Consider the following 15,323-nt stretch of genomic DNA (forward strand, 5'->3'; position numbering starts at 1 on the left):
TGTGGCTTCTTTTCCTCCATATTATGTCTGTAAGATTAGTTCGCTGCTGGCTGGTTGCACTAGTTTGTTCATTCTTGCTGTCCTGCAGTGTGCCTTCGTGTGGACACACCACAACTTACCCGTTCTACTATTGTAGGACACCGGGGTTGAGGCAGATTCTAGTTTGGGGCTATTACAAATAATGCTGCTGTAAACTTTCTCGTACGTGCCTTCTGATGAATATACCAAAGTGATGAGACCTGGGTCCCAGGGTTTATGTGTGTTTAGCTTCTGTAAAGCCTTCCCAGGTGACTCTGACACGCAGCCAGGGTTGAGACTCCTTGCCGTGAACCACGTTAATTACGCCTCTGGCGTCTTTCATCACAGCCCTGATGAAATCGATCGCATTCTCACTCCCACCCCCTCCACCCACTGCCACACCATCGGCTCTGGGAGGGCAGGGGCCCCATCGGCTGGTTTACTTTTGTACCTCCAGCACCTGGCACAGCAGGGACTCTCACTAAACAAGTGTTGAAAGGATGAGAGAAGGACAGAGGCTGGCTGTTGCTGTGTACAGTGTGCACGGGTCCTAATTCTGGTTCTTTCCATCTCTGCCCTTCTCCTAGGGTGGGAACTGGGAAAGAGATTCCATTCTGCTTCCTGCTCCCCAGTCAGGGAAACCCTGCTCTAGGGCAGCCAGGCAGAGCCTTGGAGTCGCAGAGGGAAAACGCTGGCAGGCGCTGTTTCCTGTTCCTGCCCCGAAACCTAAGTCCCAGGTCAGGTGTCTGTGGAGCGAGCCCGGGGAGGGTGGACGAGGCGGAGGCTTCAGGAGGAAAAGGAGCCTGCGAGTCTGTGACACCCCTGATGCTCTTCCTACTTGCTGGGGTGGCCTGGGCTTGAAATGCATGCGGATCAGCTCCAGAGCTGCGGTGTATGAGGCCAAGGGCAAGTGACCATCCATGTACACAGGGATGCCGAGGATGGTTGTACAGGCCATGCCTTACTCTCTACTGCCTCCTCCTTTTTTTTTTTTTTTTTTGGCTTTTAATATAACATGCTGTAGGGCATGGAACAGGCACCTGGGAATGACCAGCATGACATCTTCATGTTGCCCTGTTTGCACAGGTTTTCAGTGATGCTCCACTGCCTTTCCTTTAAGGACTGAAATACACTCCTGCGATGCTCCCAGCTCTAGCGATGCCTAGACACATTTCGGTCCTCTCCGAGTTGTGCAGTACTCCACCTGAACAACTGGACAGGGCGGCTGCAGAAGATGCCATCTGTGCCCTGCACATCATACCTTCTCTGAGGACCCCAGAGATCACCAGAGAAAGTTCTATATGACCAATGGCATCCACGTCACACTGCATCCCAGGAGCCAACCTCAATCCGGGAAGAATGGGAGCTGGTAAGTAACCACCCGGGTGTCATCATCCTTCAGGGGAGGGACTCTGAGAGAACATTCCACAGTCTCCCGGGAGGTCCCACTGGGACACGCACAGGTGCCTGCAGTGGTCACCTGCTTTCGAACGTCGAGTCTGCTGGCTGTCCTCCCTTCCCAGGCTCCCTCCCACTGCTTCCTGGGGTTACCTCCCTAATAAGCTGCTTGCCCCCAAACCCTGGGGGACCCAGGACAGTGGCTCCGTCATGTCTTCTTCCGGTTACATGTGGCTGCTGGTGAGAAATCTTCAGAATAAAACACTTGTTCCTAAAGCCAAGTCAACACGACGGCCTTGCAGTGCCAGTATTGATTCACAGTGTTTGCTTTTCCAGTCACATCCCTGGGTTCTGGGCCCTGGCACCAGTGAACACAGGGGATTTGGCAAATGCACTTGAGGCAGGTCCAGTGGAAGCCATTCCACCTCCCCGCCTGGCCAGGTGTGTACAGGTCACCGTCCTTGGGGCAAGCGTGTCCCACCCAGGCCCTCCCGAGGCGGTGGGGACTGACCTGTTGATGAACTCTTCGTAGCAGGAGTAGATGGCGGCCAGGCACACAGCCACCAGGTTGGGCAGGACCCGGGGGTGGGGGCAGTGCCCCGTGGGGCCGTGCATGCTAGAAAAGAGGAGAGGGCTAGGTGAGGTGACGGCAGGGAGGAGGGGGAGGCGGGGTGCCCTTCAGACACACACTGGGGGGTGGGATGGGGGGCACCGCAAGTCCTCTGCTGGGGGCTTGGCAACACCGGGATTTGCGTCCTGGCTCTGCCATGTGCAGGCAGCAGAGAGCCAAGCTCTGGACCGTGGGCTCCAGATCCAGGGAGCCTGTGTCCACGCCCAGCTGAGTGGCCTTGGCGAGCTTCTTAAACTCTGCACTCTTTCCTAAGCTAGAAAATGGGGACAACGGCCCCCTCCTCAGTGGGCACCGTGAGGATCTAATTTTCTAATTCATGGGAAGAGTCAGCGGACAGTGGCCATATGTCCTGTGTCTGTAACTCATGCCCAGCGGTTCTGTAACCATCATTCACCTCATTTTCCTTTCCAAGCGGCCTGCTTTGAAAGCAAAGTTATTATGGTCAACCTGATCCTGGCCTAGCATGAGGTCTGGGACACATTTGCTAAGTCCTCCATAAATGCCAGCCATTGTTATTCGTCACAGCTAGGTCTGTGCCTCAGTTTTCTCATCTGTAAAATGGGGCTAATATCCCTACTCCCAGGGCTGCTTGGGGCCTGGGGATAATACCTGTAACATTCCTGGAAAATCGGTGTGGCCGCTGGGACTAAGAGGCCTAACCTGAAACAATTTCGTAAACCATTACTGGGTGCTTTAAAGGGACCCTGGGGTCACCAGGGTTCCAGCAGGACAACTTTTTTTTTTTTTTAATTTATCTATTTTTCTTTGGCTGTGCCGCGCGGCATGCAGGATCTTAGCTCCCCGACTAGGGATGGAACCCGTGCCCCCTGCAGTGGAAGTGCGGAGTCTTAACCACTGCACTGCCAGGGAAGTGCCCAGAAGGACACATTCCTTGGGTTTGGAAATGCTTTGTGAGTTCCAGGTGACTATCTTTTGGAACCGGCTTCAACAGGCTGTCACGATTTTCTTAAAAAATGAGAAGAGTCGTGATGACGACCACTAACGTTCCCATCACACTTAGGCACCGTTCTTGGTGTTTATGTGTATAAGCTCACAGAATCCTCATGTTACCTAGCTGAAGTAAGTACTATAGTTCTCATCTTACAGATGAGGAAACTGAGGCACAGAGAAAAATTTAAAAAATCAAAACAAAAGCACCCCCTCCCCGCCCCAAACACCAAAAGTAAGAGTCAGAATATCAGGCTTCCTCTAGGCCAAGTCTGGGAGGTGGCTGTTCAAATCCCCAGTGATGACTCTCCTGGGCTAGCAGGAGATCGTTCCCTACACACCCAGCACCCACAGGTGGGATCCACAGAAATCCTCTTATTATTTAGGACTGTTAACCATTTCCTGAGTTCCTACTGAGCATCAGGCACTGTGCTAGGGGCTTCCTCATATATCATCTCATTTAACTGCACGACAACCCCTGTGGATAGCAGAGGAAAGAGGATCAGAGAGGTACAGTGACTGGCTCAATGTCACACAGCAAGCAAGTGCCTCAGACCACGTGGGGTCAGGAGGACGCAGGAGACGCTCATAGAAGATGAGACGCTCGGGGCCTCTGAACGCCAGCAGCTCCTCTCCAGGCATCGATGGAGTGAGTGGTTCCGGGCGCAGAGGAAAGCTGGCTTGCAGGCCAGGAAGGGGAGGGGGCCCGGCTGAGGAACCCACCTCTGAATGAACTTCTTCACCACCTCCATCCCCGCGTTGAGCTCGTTCAAGGCGAGGATGTACTCCTGAGTGAACAGCCTCAGCCGCGGGCACTTGCCGAAGTCCTGCAGAGAGAGCAGAGGGCAGGAGCTGGGGAGACAGGCAGGCAGGAGGCCAGGGGGTGGTGGGAGCCCACTCTGCCCCGAGACACTGGGGTGGAAGGCAACCGGGACATGCCAGCCATCTCTTCCTAAGAGCACAAGTATCTTTCACTCGAAGGGACCGGCCCTGTCACCCTCTCCTCACAACTCCCGACGGCTGCCCGTGGAGATGGGAGATGTCCTGCCACAGGAGGGTCCCTGACATGTGTCACCCACCCTGTGGGTCAGCGTGCCACCCAGACGTGCTCGGAGAACAGCCCAGCTGGTGTGTTTCCCTTCTGCGCGGCTGCACGGGGGCCTGCAGATGCCCAGCTGGCCTTCAGCGGGGACCGGCTCCTCTTGTGCCGTCCCCCGAGAGTTTCTGGGCCCCCTGCTTTCTCAGCTAAGAGGGGAAAGGCCAATGTCCAAGGTGGCTGTCGGCTCGGGGACGTGTCAGGAGAAGCAGCACAGGCGGTGCAGGAGAGAAGGGCGTGGGCCAGGAAAGGACCGCGTCACTGCACTTCTGAACCCGTGTGCTGGGCTGTGAACGGCCAGGAGGGCAAGTCACGGTGTGGGGATGAGGTTGACCAGTAAGACATCGGAGGGAAGCCTGGTGGTCTCCAAACTCCGCTGTTTCTTCTCCTGCCCCTGCTCAGGGGGAACCCATTTAATAAAAAGCAACCTGGATCAGACTCTAATCTAAAATAAAGCCTGTGGAGACTTTCCTTGTAGATCTAACCGATCCTGCGGGTCCTGGGGAAAGCCCAGATCAGAACACTGCCCGCCCACGCCCTCCTGCCAGCTCACAGGAGCGAGTTTCTAGAGCACCTGGTGCTTCTTCAACCTGGAGTGAGAGGCTGAATTAGTATCCCCAAGACGACAGGGGCTCATCTGCTTCCATCCTGCCTACTAGGGTTATGCCTTTGCATAAGGAGGGCAGCAAAAGCCACGAGAAAGCTCAGAAGGATCTGCGCAGGCGCGTGCGTGCGCACACACACCACAAATACATACGTACGTACACGCACACACAGAGCGTTGGGCTAGAGGATGGGGCCCCTGCATGAAGAGAAGATGGAAGCTTGATTGTGCTTTCAAACTGAGGAAGTTGCCCAGAGTCCCTGAGTCCCCGGGAAAAGGGTAACAGGAAAGCTGTGTGGCCTTGTGCAGCCACGGCCCTCTCTGGGCCTCACTGTCTCCACTGTGGAACGAGAGCTGAAGAAACGATCTCTAGGCCCCTTCCACCCTTAACGTTTTATGATTCTATGAAAACTGATTCAACTAAGCCCTGCTAACTGCCATTATCTTTGTTATTAGATTTCTGGATAGTCAAGGTCATTTCCCTGGAAATTAACATTATAGATGGGTCTGGTGGCCTTTTAACATGTGGGTGAGGGACATTTTGCCTCTTTGGCAAAGTCAAATATGTTGCCTTTGGAAAGTAGGAGGTCAGATCACGGGCCACTAGAGGCCACAGCCACATCTTCTTGTCGCCTCTGCCACAAGAACACGCCAATGAGTGGCATGTGGGCACAGGATCCGTGATCATTCTTGGGGAAGCAGCTGAACAAACTGTTTAGAATCTCCAGGGGGACATACTTAAGGGGTGCTTCCATTTGTATCTAGTTTTTGTTGTGGCCCAAGGAGTAACATTCTTCGAGACTCTTAACCTAGATTCCGTTTGCTCATCCCTGAAACGGGACACGGGATATAGTGACAAAAGGTGCACTCTGAGAGTAGAGGAGGGTCTGAAATCCCAGAATACCACGGGGGTGTGTGACCTTCCCCATTTACCAAACATTCAAGCGTGTCCTTGAGAAACACTGCACATGGGGTGAAGTCAGGGCTCAGGCTGTGCTGACAGGTCTGTGGCTGGCGGCAGGCAGTGACCAGACACCCCACGCCAGCTCCGAAATGCTGTCCCGGCCGATCACTTAGGTTTAGGGAGTGTGAAGTAGGTGACACCGAAGGCCCGCCGCGCTTCCCGTGCCTGGTGTGAGCCACAGTCACATTTGTCTCTTCTGCAGGAGGGCCTAATCTCCCCACCCTGTCCTGTCTACAGTTCTCTGTGACATAGTTCAGTGTGTAGTTAGTGGACTTTAAAAGCAAGTGGTATCGTGAAGCGTTACAGCATCCCCAGACCCCGGGACCATACGGGGGAGTTCTTTAAAAGTGAAGTAAGCATTCGTGCCTGAGGGTCCCCGGTCTCTGCCAGGCCACAAAAGATGCTATAAATTCTGGATCTGCCTTGTAGCTGTTCTGATTCTTATCCAGAAAATTACACAGTCAACACTCCAGGCCCATAAAACTAACCAGGTATAAGGGAGATGCTGTATGGTTAAGCCTTGGGAGGCTGCCTGAAATTTGACATTTTCCCCTTTGAAGTCAGATGTCCTAAAAGAACCCTTATTAAACAGCCTATTGACTACCATGGAATGCGCAAAAATGCTTACGCACCTGAGGAGGCATGGACCCTGGCCAGGGGTGCCCTGGGGATGTGGCTCTGTCACTGACGTGTTGTGATGAGAGAAGGTCCTTTGCAAAAGAAACTCCAGAACCTTTGCTCTGGACTCTGAAAGGGCATGGCCCTCACCTCACACCACATCCACAGTGACTTTAAAGTTAACAATCAGGGGACTTCCCTGGTGGCGCGGTGGTTAAGAATCTGCCTGCCAATGCAGGGGACACGGGTTCCAGCCCTGATCCGGGAAGATCCCATGTGCCACGGAGCATCTAAGCCCGTGCGCCACAACTACTGAGGCCGCACACCACATTTACTGAAGCCCGCACGCCTAGAGCTCGTGCTCCACAACAAGAGAAGCCACCGCAATGAGAAGCCCGCACACCACAACGAAGAGCAGCCCCCGCTCGCCACAACTAGAGAAAGCCCGCGCGCAGCAATGAAGACCCAAAGCAGCCAAGAATAAATAAATAAATAAATAAACAAACAAACAAACGGGGGGGGAAAAGTTAACAATCAGGGACCTTTTCCTCCCAGCTGGCCCAGGCCAGAGAGTGCCCTTGCAACGATTAAAGCCTAAATTAAGGCAGCGCACACACGCACACACACACACACACACACACACACACACACACACCCATCCCCCAGGGGAGTTTCTTTGTTAGTTCTTGTTCAGAAAACAAGAAATACGTTTATCTCAAATTAAGGAGGATCTCAGAAATAAGCAACAATTTAATTATGGTGTGTGATCACTCAGGGAGAATGGTAAAGAGAATCTGTAGGGTACCAACATGGTACAACCGGTAGTGGCTGCTTGGAATGCTGTGCAGAGAAAGACTGAAGCTAACTCTGGGCTCTGCAGGAGGAGTGCTGTAATCGGCTAATGATGTCTGCCAGGGGTGTGGGATGGGGGAGAGTGGCGCATGTGTCATACTTTCCATTCCTGACTGGGGAAGGGGGTAGGTTATGTACTATTCTTTGGGGATCTGGTGTCGAGACAGGAAGGCTACCTCACAAACCAAATTGTGAGCAGGTCACCCCTTTTCAGAGCTGTTTTCACATGCTGCCTCTCGACAGGGTGGGGGGGCAGTAGTCACGGTCACCCCACAACCGATTCAGTGGCCCAACGTGTGATGCAATGACACAGACACCTCCACGCCACCCAGGCGACGTCAGTCCAGGTTGGTGGCTGGCTCAGCAGAGCCTGTTGGAACACCAGCCCTTGCTTCAGACTGCCAGCTCCCTAGCACCACTCATGAGAGACCACACCTGCCCACAGGGCCCTGAGTAACCTACAGAAATCACAGCTGCCTAGAGGTTCCGGGAGGAACCCACGGCACTTTCTGGGTTTCCGCTTCCTCATCTGCAGAAGGAGGTCACGGGCCGTCAAGGGGGTCACATGACATAATACACTGGAGCGTCACACTGCATCCGGCTCTGAAAGGTGCTCTGTAAATACCTGAGAGTAGGCGCTAGTTGTTCTTATTCCCAGCTGTGGCCCTGGGGCCAGTTAGAGGACTTTGCTCAGCCTCAGTTTCCCCATGTGTAATACAGACAAAACAATGACATTTGCTGCTCTCACTGGACTGAGGACAGAATGCAAAAGGGCCAGCAGATTACAAGAGCCCGGACCACTGAGTGCGCAATGAAATTCTGCGCCTATGTTTTTTAAAATTAACCTAATTTAAGTCCATACTTTATGTGGATTTCCTTGATTTTCCCCTAATGTCCTTTTTCTGTCCCAGGATCCCATCCAGAAAACTCCACTGCAATTACTCATCACGTCTCCTAGGGCCTCTATGCTGTGACCGCTTCTCAGACTCTCCTTGTGTTCGATGACCTGGCAGTTCTGAGGGCCATCAGGTGTTCTGTAGAATGGCCCTCAGCTGGGATTAGTCTGACGTTTTTGTTATGATTAGACTGAGGTGGTGGGTTTGAGAGAGAAGACCCGCGAGGTCCAGGGCCCTCCTCCTCACATCATACCAAGGGGACATGCCGCACTGTGACTTAACACTGTGGACGTTGACCCTGACCTCTGGCTGAGGTCACGACTGTCAGGTCTCTGCACTGTACAGCCCTCTTTCCGCCCTTTCCATGGACGCTCCTATGGGTAGCCCCTCTTAAGGAGTGAGGAGTTCCCTCCCCTTCCTCGAGGGCTGAGTTTCTACAGATATTATTTGTGTCTCTACACAACCATCTCTTTTCCCCCAGCCACATGATTTTTGTCATTCTTACCGTGGAAAGATTCCTCCTGTTGTCTTAAGAGCAAAAAACAGAACCAAGCCGGGTAGGGTGCACGAAAACCCACAGGGTGCAACAGAATCCCCAGCCCAGTCCCTGGCCGTCAGCCGCCAACCCCATCCCCACATCTTTGGAAAAGTTAAAGACTGGAAGCTTGTGCCCCTCCCCTGGCTCTGTGGTCCGGGTGTCGGGGGAACTTACCATGTTATGCTTGAGAATTCTCTGGACCACGGGGGTGAACACTTCGATGACCACCATAGACCGGGGCCGCTCTCTGCAGTGCTGGGGAGGCAGGAGGAAATGGTCAGCGCCGAGCCTGGCGGGGTCCAGCCGGGGCCTGCGGAAGCCCTGACCGTGGTCCGTGGCTCGTGGCAGTGAGCCCGGCTCTGGTGCCTGGGTTCCCCTGCTCAATACTGCTGCACACCTTTTTGTTCATTTTGGGGGAGTGAGAGAAGGAGGTGGGGATGGGATCTTCCGTTTGCTTTTTGTTTTGATCTGACTGACGGTCTGAGGTTGTTTCAGGGGGTACAGACGGGAGTCCGTTCCCACACAATCCTATTGAACAGGGCAAGATCCCCACAGCGCTAAGGTTCGGGGTCTACCAGAGTCTCTTGAAAATCAGGTGCAAGAATACCGGGGGTTAGTGCTTGGATGCCAGAATCTCGAAAATTCTGTGACTTCTCAGTTGAAGGCTTTGATAAGCTGGCTGCAGGGTGCAGGCCGCACGCAGCTCTCGGAAGTATTTTATCTCACCGGCATGGGGTTTTTGTTTTTCAAAGTGAAATTGATGGCCTTCGGGTGGAACAGACGATGTGCTCCACCACATTTAAACCTGCCTGGGCCTGAAGGTGCTGTTGGGATATTAGAAATCCTAGACTATTCTTGATAAGTAAACTTTCCCCAAATCTCGGGGTCCTGGCTTCCAAGTCTGGCAGGAGAGGCTGCCTGGACGTGTCCAGAGAGCTGGCCAAGTGGACCCGGTGGAGGCGACTTTGTTCCCTCAAGCCTTCCTCTCTGGGTGGGCTGCCTGATGGAGGAAGTGCTGAGGCTGCAACTCCAACCGCCCCCCCCCCCCACCAACCCGAGGGAAAACAAGCCCTGAGTCTCACCGATCCCTGGGCCTGGGCCCCTCGCTCCAAACGGCAGGGCAGCTACCCAGGGAGTTCTATCAGGAAATGCCAAAAGGGATGGTGTCCTCCACATCACTGTTTTTCAAACTGTGCTACCAGGAACCCTCAGGTATGATTTACTTTGAACAAAGGTCCATTGTTCTAGAACAAAAGTCTGAATGCCGTGAGATCTGGGAGAAACCACCCAGCTTGAGAGGGGAACAAGGAGCAGGTCTGGATTAAATGGGACAAAATACTGCGAGAGGAGATGACCCGCCGGGACAGGTAAGGGAGCAGCTGGCTGCTCTCTCAGGAGCCCAAACACTGGGTGACCTGACTGCCCTGCTTGGGGGCACAACGCCAGGTGCTGGGGGCAGAGAAGGCCCGTCTTAGTTGTGTGCAGTCCCACCAAGTGGTTACTCCTTCCGCAGCTGTTCCCCACGGGGGAGGGGGGCCTTGGTACAGCACAGGGCCCGATGCCTAGACACGCTCTTGCGCACACACACACACACAACTGTACACTCGGGGCTCACCCGCGTGGGCCAGAGGCCATGCACTGGCACACGCCCACATTAAGAGATGCACCTGGGCATTTCAGGTAGCAGGCTGGGCCCACCCTCTGCTCTGTGGGTCGCTGGGAAAGGTCTGCTGATGGAGAGACAGGGCCAAAGAGGATGATGTGATCCTGTCTCCCTAAAGCTTGCGTCCCCTAACACACACAGAGGACATGCTCCCTGGGTAAGGGGACAGAGGAGCAATAAGTGCACCACGGTCCCCTTCACCCCAGAACCAGCAGGTCCCCAGGAGCCTGCTCTGCCACCCCACGCGCCTGTCTCACTGGTGCACACAGCCCACACCCCCAAAGGACGGTGTGTGGCCGTGGAAGGAACAAGCTCGGTGAAGGGGGTCGGCGAGAGGAAGAGCAGGGGAGCGCTGGGAAAGCAGCAAAGCCAGGCCCTGCGACTTTCCAAGGACATTAGACCATTGCATTAAAAAAAATCACCCAGGGGCTTCCCTGGTGGCGCAGTGGTTGAGAGTCCGCCTGCCGATGCAGGGGACACGGGTTCGTGCCCCAGTCCTGGAAGATCTCACATGCCGCGGAACGGCTGGGACTGTGAGTCATGGCCGCTGAGCCTGCGTGTCTGGAGCCTGTGCTCCGCAACGGGAGAGGCCACAACGGTGAGAGGCCCACGTACAGGAAAAAAAAAAAAAAAAATCACCCAGCAAAGGATCAAACAGGATTGTGTGCTGGTCCAGCCCCCGGGCCACCAAGGTGCTCTCAGACGGGGGATGCCTGGTCCCTGACGTGCTCTGGGGATGTTCCACGTAGATCCCACTGCAAGGCTGGCCTGGCGTGGGGTCCCTGGGACTGGATGTCCTGCTCCAGGGCTCCTCCAAGCTCACCTGGCATCCCCCGCCTGCCTGCCCTGTTCAGGGAAAGCCCCACAGCTGTGCCCTCACTGTGGGCCGGCCGGTGCTCACAGGAGCCCTGGCTAATAATAATAGCCCAGCTCTGATGTCAGGAGCTCAGAAAGTCTGCTGCAAACTTCTCCCAAAACAGCCAGGAAGACATTCCAAGGAAAACTGATGCTCCTCCCTGACCTGCTGGTCTGACCCTGGGTCTCGCTTATCACCTGTCTGGCGGAGAGGGGGCTGTAACCCAGGAACGGGGTGCCTGGCTTGTCTCTGGCTGTGTCAGGGGCCCTGACCTGGTCAGGCCCGGGGGAGGGCCTAAGTTTGGTTTTCAGCAAATTTTGCAAAACCAGCCCCTGCCATGCACATACTGAGACAGGCTGCTTCCTGAAAACACAGGCCTGCTTCCGCAGTGCCATACCTTGCAGAAGAATTCACAGAGATCTGGTGGTGGATGGTTGTTTTCCAGCAAAGGAGCGATTGCCTGAAAGAAAAGGAACAAACATCAGTCGGAATCTCTCGGAAGGAATCGTAGGGGTGGGGGTGGGAGTGTCTACGTAAGATGGTTAACTCACGGTGGAAAGCACAACCTCCTTGTCACCCTCTGGGCAAAAAAGCCATCCTCTAACTTGCCAGCCAGAGCTCCTAAATTGTGTGTGTGTGGGGGGGTACGTGGCTCCTACTGCGAAGCTGATAAAATCTCTGGGCTGCCCCCTACAAATATCCATCTGTAACGATGCATGCAGCTTTAGGGGTTTCACGACCTGCTGATGACCATCCGCGTCCCCCGTGGATCCATACTGCCTGCCTACAAGGCAGGACGCATGGTGGTCATAAGCCCAGGCTTTGGGGGCAGAGTCCTGGGTGCAAGTCCTGCTTCAGGCACTTGCTATGATGTGACCGTTAGAGCAAGTTATTTCATCTCTCTTAACCCTGTGGTCCCCACCAGGAAGGTGGACCAGAGAGCATCACTTTGAGGGTGAGCGGAGGTAGTCTGTGCAGAGAAGGCTTCTTAGCCTGGCCCTGTGAGCACCTGGGGCTGGCCCTTGCCTGCAGCGCAGCTGTCCTGTGCACTGCAGGATGGCTGGTAGCATCCTTGCTCTCAACCCCCAACCTAACCATGACAATCAAAACTGTCTCCAGGGCTTCCCTGGTGGCGCAGTGGTTGAGAGTCCGCCTGCCGACGCAGGGGACACGGGTTCGTGCCCTGGTCTGGGAAGATCCCACATGCCGCGGAGCGGCTGGGCCCGTGAGCCATGGCTGCTGAGCCTGTGCGTCCGGAGCCTTTGTTCCGCAACGGGAGAGGCCACAACAGTGAGAGGCCCGTGTACCACAAAAAACAACAACAACAACAAAAAAAAACCTGTCTCCAGATGCACTTCATTTTATATTAAGGGAGGTTAGAATTTCTAATGCCCCTTGAATTCATTCCTCACCGAGCCTTTTTTTTTTTTTTTTTAATTTTTAAAAAGGTGGCTGCGCTGCGTGGCGTGTGGGATCCTAAGTTCCCCGACCAGGGATTGAACCCGCGCCCCCTGCATTGGAAGTGTGGAGTCCTAACCACTGGACTGTCAGGGAAGTCCTACCACCGAGCCTTCTTAGGCCAGCTGTACACTGTTACCTGTTCCCACTGCCATTCCTGTGCAAGGTTCCCATGGCTCAGATGGTGTTTGATTCTTGATTTTTCTGCCCCTTTCATAATTTCTGTTTTAATGATTTTGCTAAATTTCAAACACAAATAAAAAATTGGAACAATGGAAAAAAAGCTATGTCCAGACATTGCCAAATTCCCCTTGGGGGACAAAATCGGCCCCAATTGAGAACCCCTGGTGTAAAGTGCCTCTCCCAGCCTGAGGTAAGGCCAGCTCTCCATAAACATTCATTATGGGATGGATGGTTAATGCCTATGTGAAGTCCACTCGTTGTGGACTGGTCACAACATTAGGAACTGGGGGACCCAGGACCCAGTTCCACACTGGTCACAACATTAGGAAACGGGAGACCCAGGACCCAGCACCGAGACTGCCGGGCTGTGTGACTGAGTGAGCAGCTCGGCCTCTCTGGACATTTCGTCTTCTAGTCTACAAAACGTGGAAAACGAGAGTTACCAATTCACAGGGTTGCTGGGGGGAGGTGATGAGAGAAAACTCTAGAAGCTTTGGTGTCTCAGGCTTGGGATAAGCCCACTGCCTGGAGTACAGTTTGTCACTGACACCAGCACAGGGGGACCGTACTGGACTCGCCTGACTCCTCAGGAAGGCTCTGTGATGACAGGGTCTCCCCATCACTGAGCCCCGTAGCCCAGACCCTGCCTGCTTGGTTTCAGAGGGTCTCCTGGCTCTGCTCCCACAAGCAGGGCCTTTGGATGTGGGTGGGTACCCCTCGGGGAGGGCTTCCGCCTGTCTCAGGACCGTTAGGGGAAGGAACACGTAGCTCGATGGCAGTAGGGGGATGACCACCGGCCCATCTTCCCCATTATGTGGAAGACGAATCATCAAAAGCGGAGTCTCTGCTTCACAGCAGCAACGGTCAGGCTGACCAACAAGTGGAGAGGGGGCCCAGGGTCTCACTCGCCTAGGGCTAGGCGGTCCAACACGGTAGCCACTAGCCACGTGCAACTCTTCCCGTTGTAACTGACACGGAAGAAACGATTTCTTTCTTTCTTTCTTTTCTTTTTTTTGGCCACACTCCATGGCTTGCGGGATCTTAGTTCCCCAACCAGGGATTGAATCCGTGCCCCCTACAGTGGAAGCGCGGAGTCTCAACCACTGGACCGCCACAGAATTCCCAAGAAACGATTCTAAAGGAAATGAAATTGAAAGTGCAGTTCCTCAGACGCACTGACCGCATTTCCAGTGCTCACCGGCCCCATGAACCTAGTGGCCACTGCAATGCACAGCGCAGATGGAGAGCATGTCCATCACCACAGGCAGCTCTCCCCGACAGTGTGGGAAGGGGGCTGGTGGGCTCCGACCTGACTGCAAGGCTGAGCCCACCACCCTCTCACAATCCCCCGCAGCTACGTGGACCAATCATTGCACTGATGATAATAATATACCAACAGCCACACCCACAATAGCCGTAGCTGTTGCAGGCACTGCCTGTGCTGGGCTCTGGGCTGTGCCGTGTCACTTAATCTTCACTGTGTGCTGGGAGCGGGGTGTGCGTCTTGCCCTCTCCTCAGAGAGATGAAGTCTGCTGCCCAAGGTCGCATGGTGAGAATGTGCTGGGGCCGGATTTGAAGCCATGTGTGTGACCCAGGAGGCTGAATTATTCCCCATGCTACTTCTCAGCCCGGGCTCTCCACACGACCAGGAAACGAGCAACCCATCTCGTGACAACTCCATAGGAGGAGAAATGGGGCAATGAAAGACGATGAAACACCCCAAAGTAGGCCGGGCCCACAGTTCGGGCTCTGCACGCTCATTTTCAGAAGTTCAGCGCCCAGCCTGTCAGGTGGGAACTCTCTGCTGCCCATGCTGGTGAACGCAGGGAGAGGTCAGGCCACAGCATCGGTGGCGGGGCAGGGCAAGGGCCTCCCCCAGTCCTCGAGTCGCTGCCTGGCCCGCGGCTCTGCTCCCCACACTGAGCTCTGGGACCACCTCTGGGAGGAAGGATCACGTGCAGGGTGTATCCTCCTGGCTTCAGCCCCTTCAGTCAAGCTGGGCCCACCTCTTTCACAGGGATGAATCAAAGAATAAAGGAGTGGGAACAGATTAAGCGCCCACAGTGGGCGTCAGGCGTGGGCTCCGCGCTTCCACAGCTATTATCTCATTTGATCCTCACGACAACTCTGTGAGGTCAAGCGGTAGTGATTTCCATTTGTACAGATGGAGAGACAGAGGGTCAGGGAGGTTGTTACAAGGCCTGCCCCAGTCACAGAGTAAGGATCATTTTAGATCGTATTATTAATAAGAAGATTTTATGTTTCTGTGGCATCTTGCTATGAGCCTAGCCCTCTTCCAAGCATGTTCGGTGTGTCAGCCCATTTAACTTTCCCAGCAGTCCTGTAGGAAACGGCACTGTTACCACACACATTTCATAGATGAGGGGACTGAGGCTTAGAGCGTCAAGTTAGCTGGAAATGATCTGATGGCCATCTGGTTAAATACAAATACTCTAGAGCCAGTGGAAAGAATGGAGTATGGGGTAGAACAGTGGTTCTCAACCAGGGTCAGCTCTGCCCCCCTCCCAAGGGATATTAGCAGGTGTGGAGACAGTGCGATCATCACAACAGGGGAATGCTGGGTGGAGTTCTAGTGGGT

General features: G+C 54.3%; 1 protein-coding gene across 1 annotated transcript in view; it reads right to left on the reverse strand.

The window, feature by feature from the left end:
- Window positions 1-15,323, reverse strand: part of CMIP (c-Maf inducing protein) — a 237,231-nt gene that overhangs the window by 29,137 nt on the left and 192,771 nt on the right. The window contains exons 6-9 of the mRNA XM_033846140.2: window positions 11,480-11,542; window positions 8,738-8,818; window positions 3,719-3,822; window positions 1,928-2,032 (exon numbers count right to left, since the gene is read on the reverse strand). Of these exons, the coding sequence (XP_033702031.1) occupies window positions 1,928-2,032; window positions 3,719-3,822; window positions 8,738-8,818; window positions 11,480-11,542 (353 nt within the window). The remainder of the gene's footprint in view (window positions 1-1,927; window positions 2,033-3,718; window positions 3,823-8,737; window positions 8,819-11,479; window positions 11,543-15,323) is intronic.

Source organism: Tursiops truncatus, chromosome 19 (genome assembly GCF_011762595.2).
Source record: "Tursiops truncatus isolate mTurTru1 chromosome 19, mTurTru1.mat.Y, whole genome shotgun sequence".
Taxonomy (NCBI): Eukaryota; Metazoa; Chordata; class Mammalia; order Artiodactyla; family Delphinidae; genus Tursiops; species Tursiops truncatus.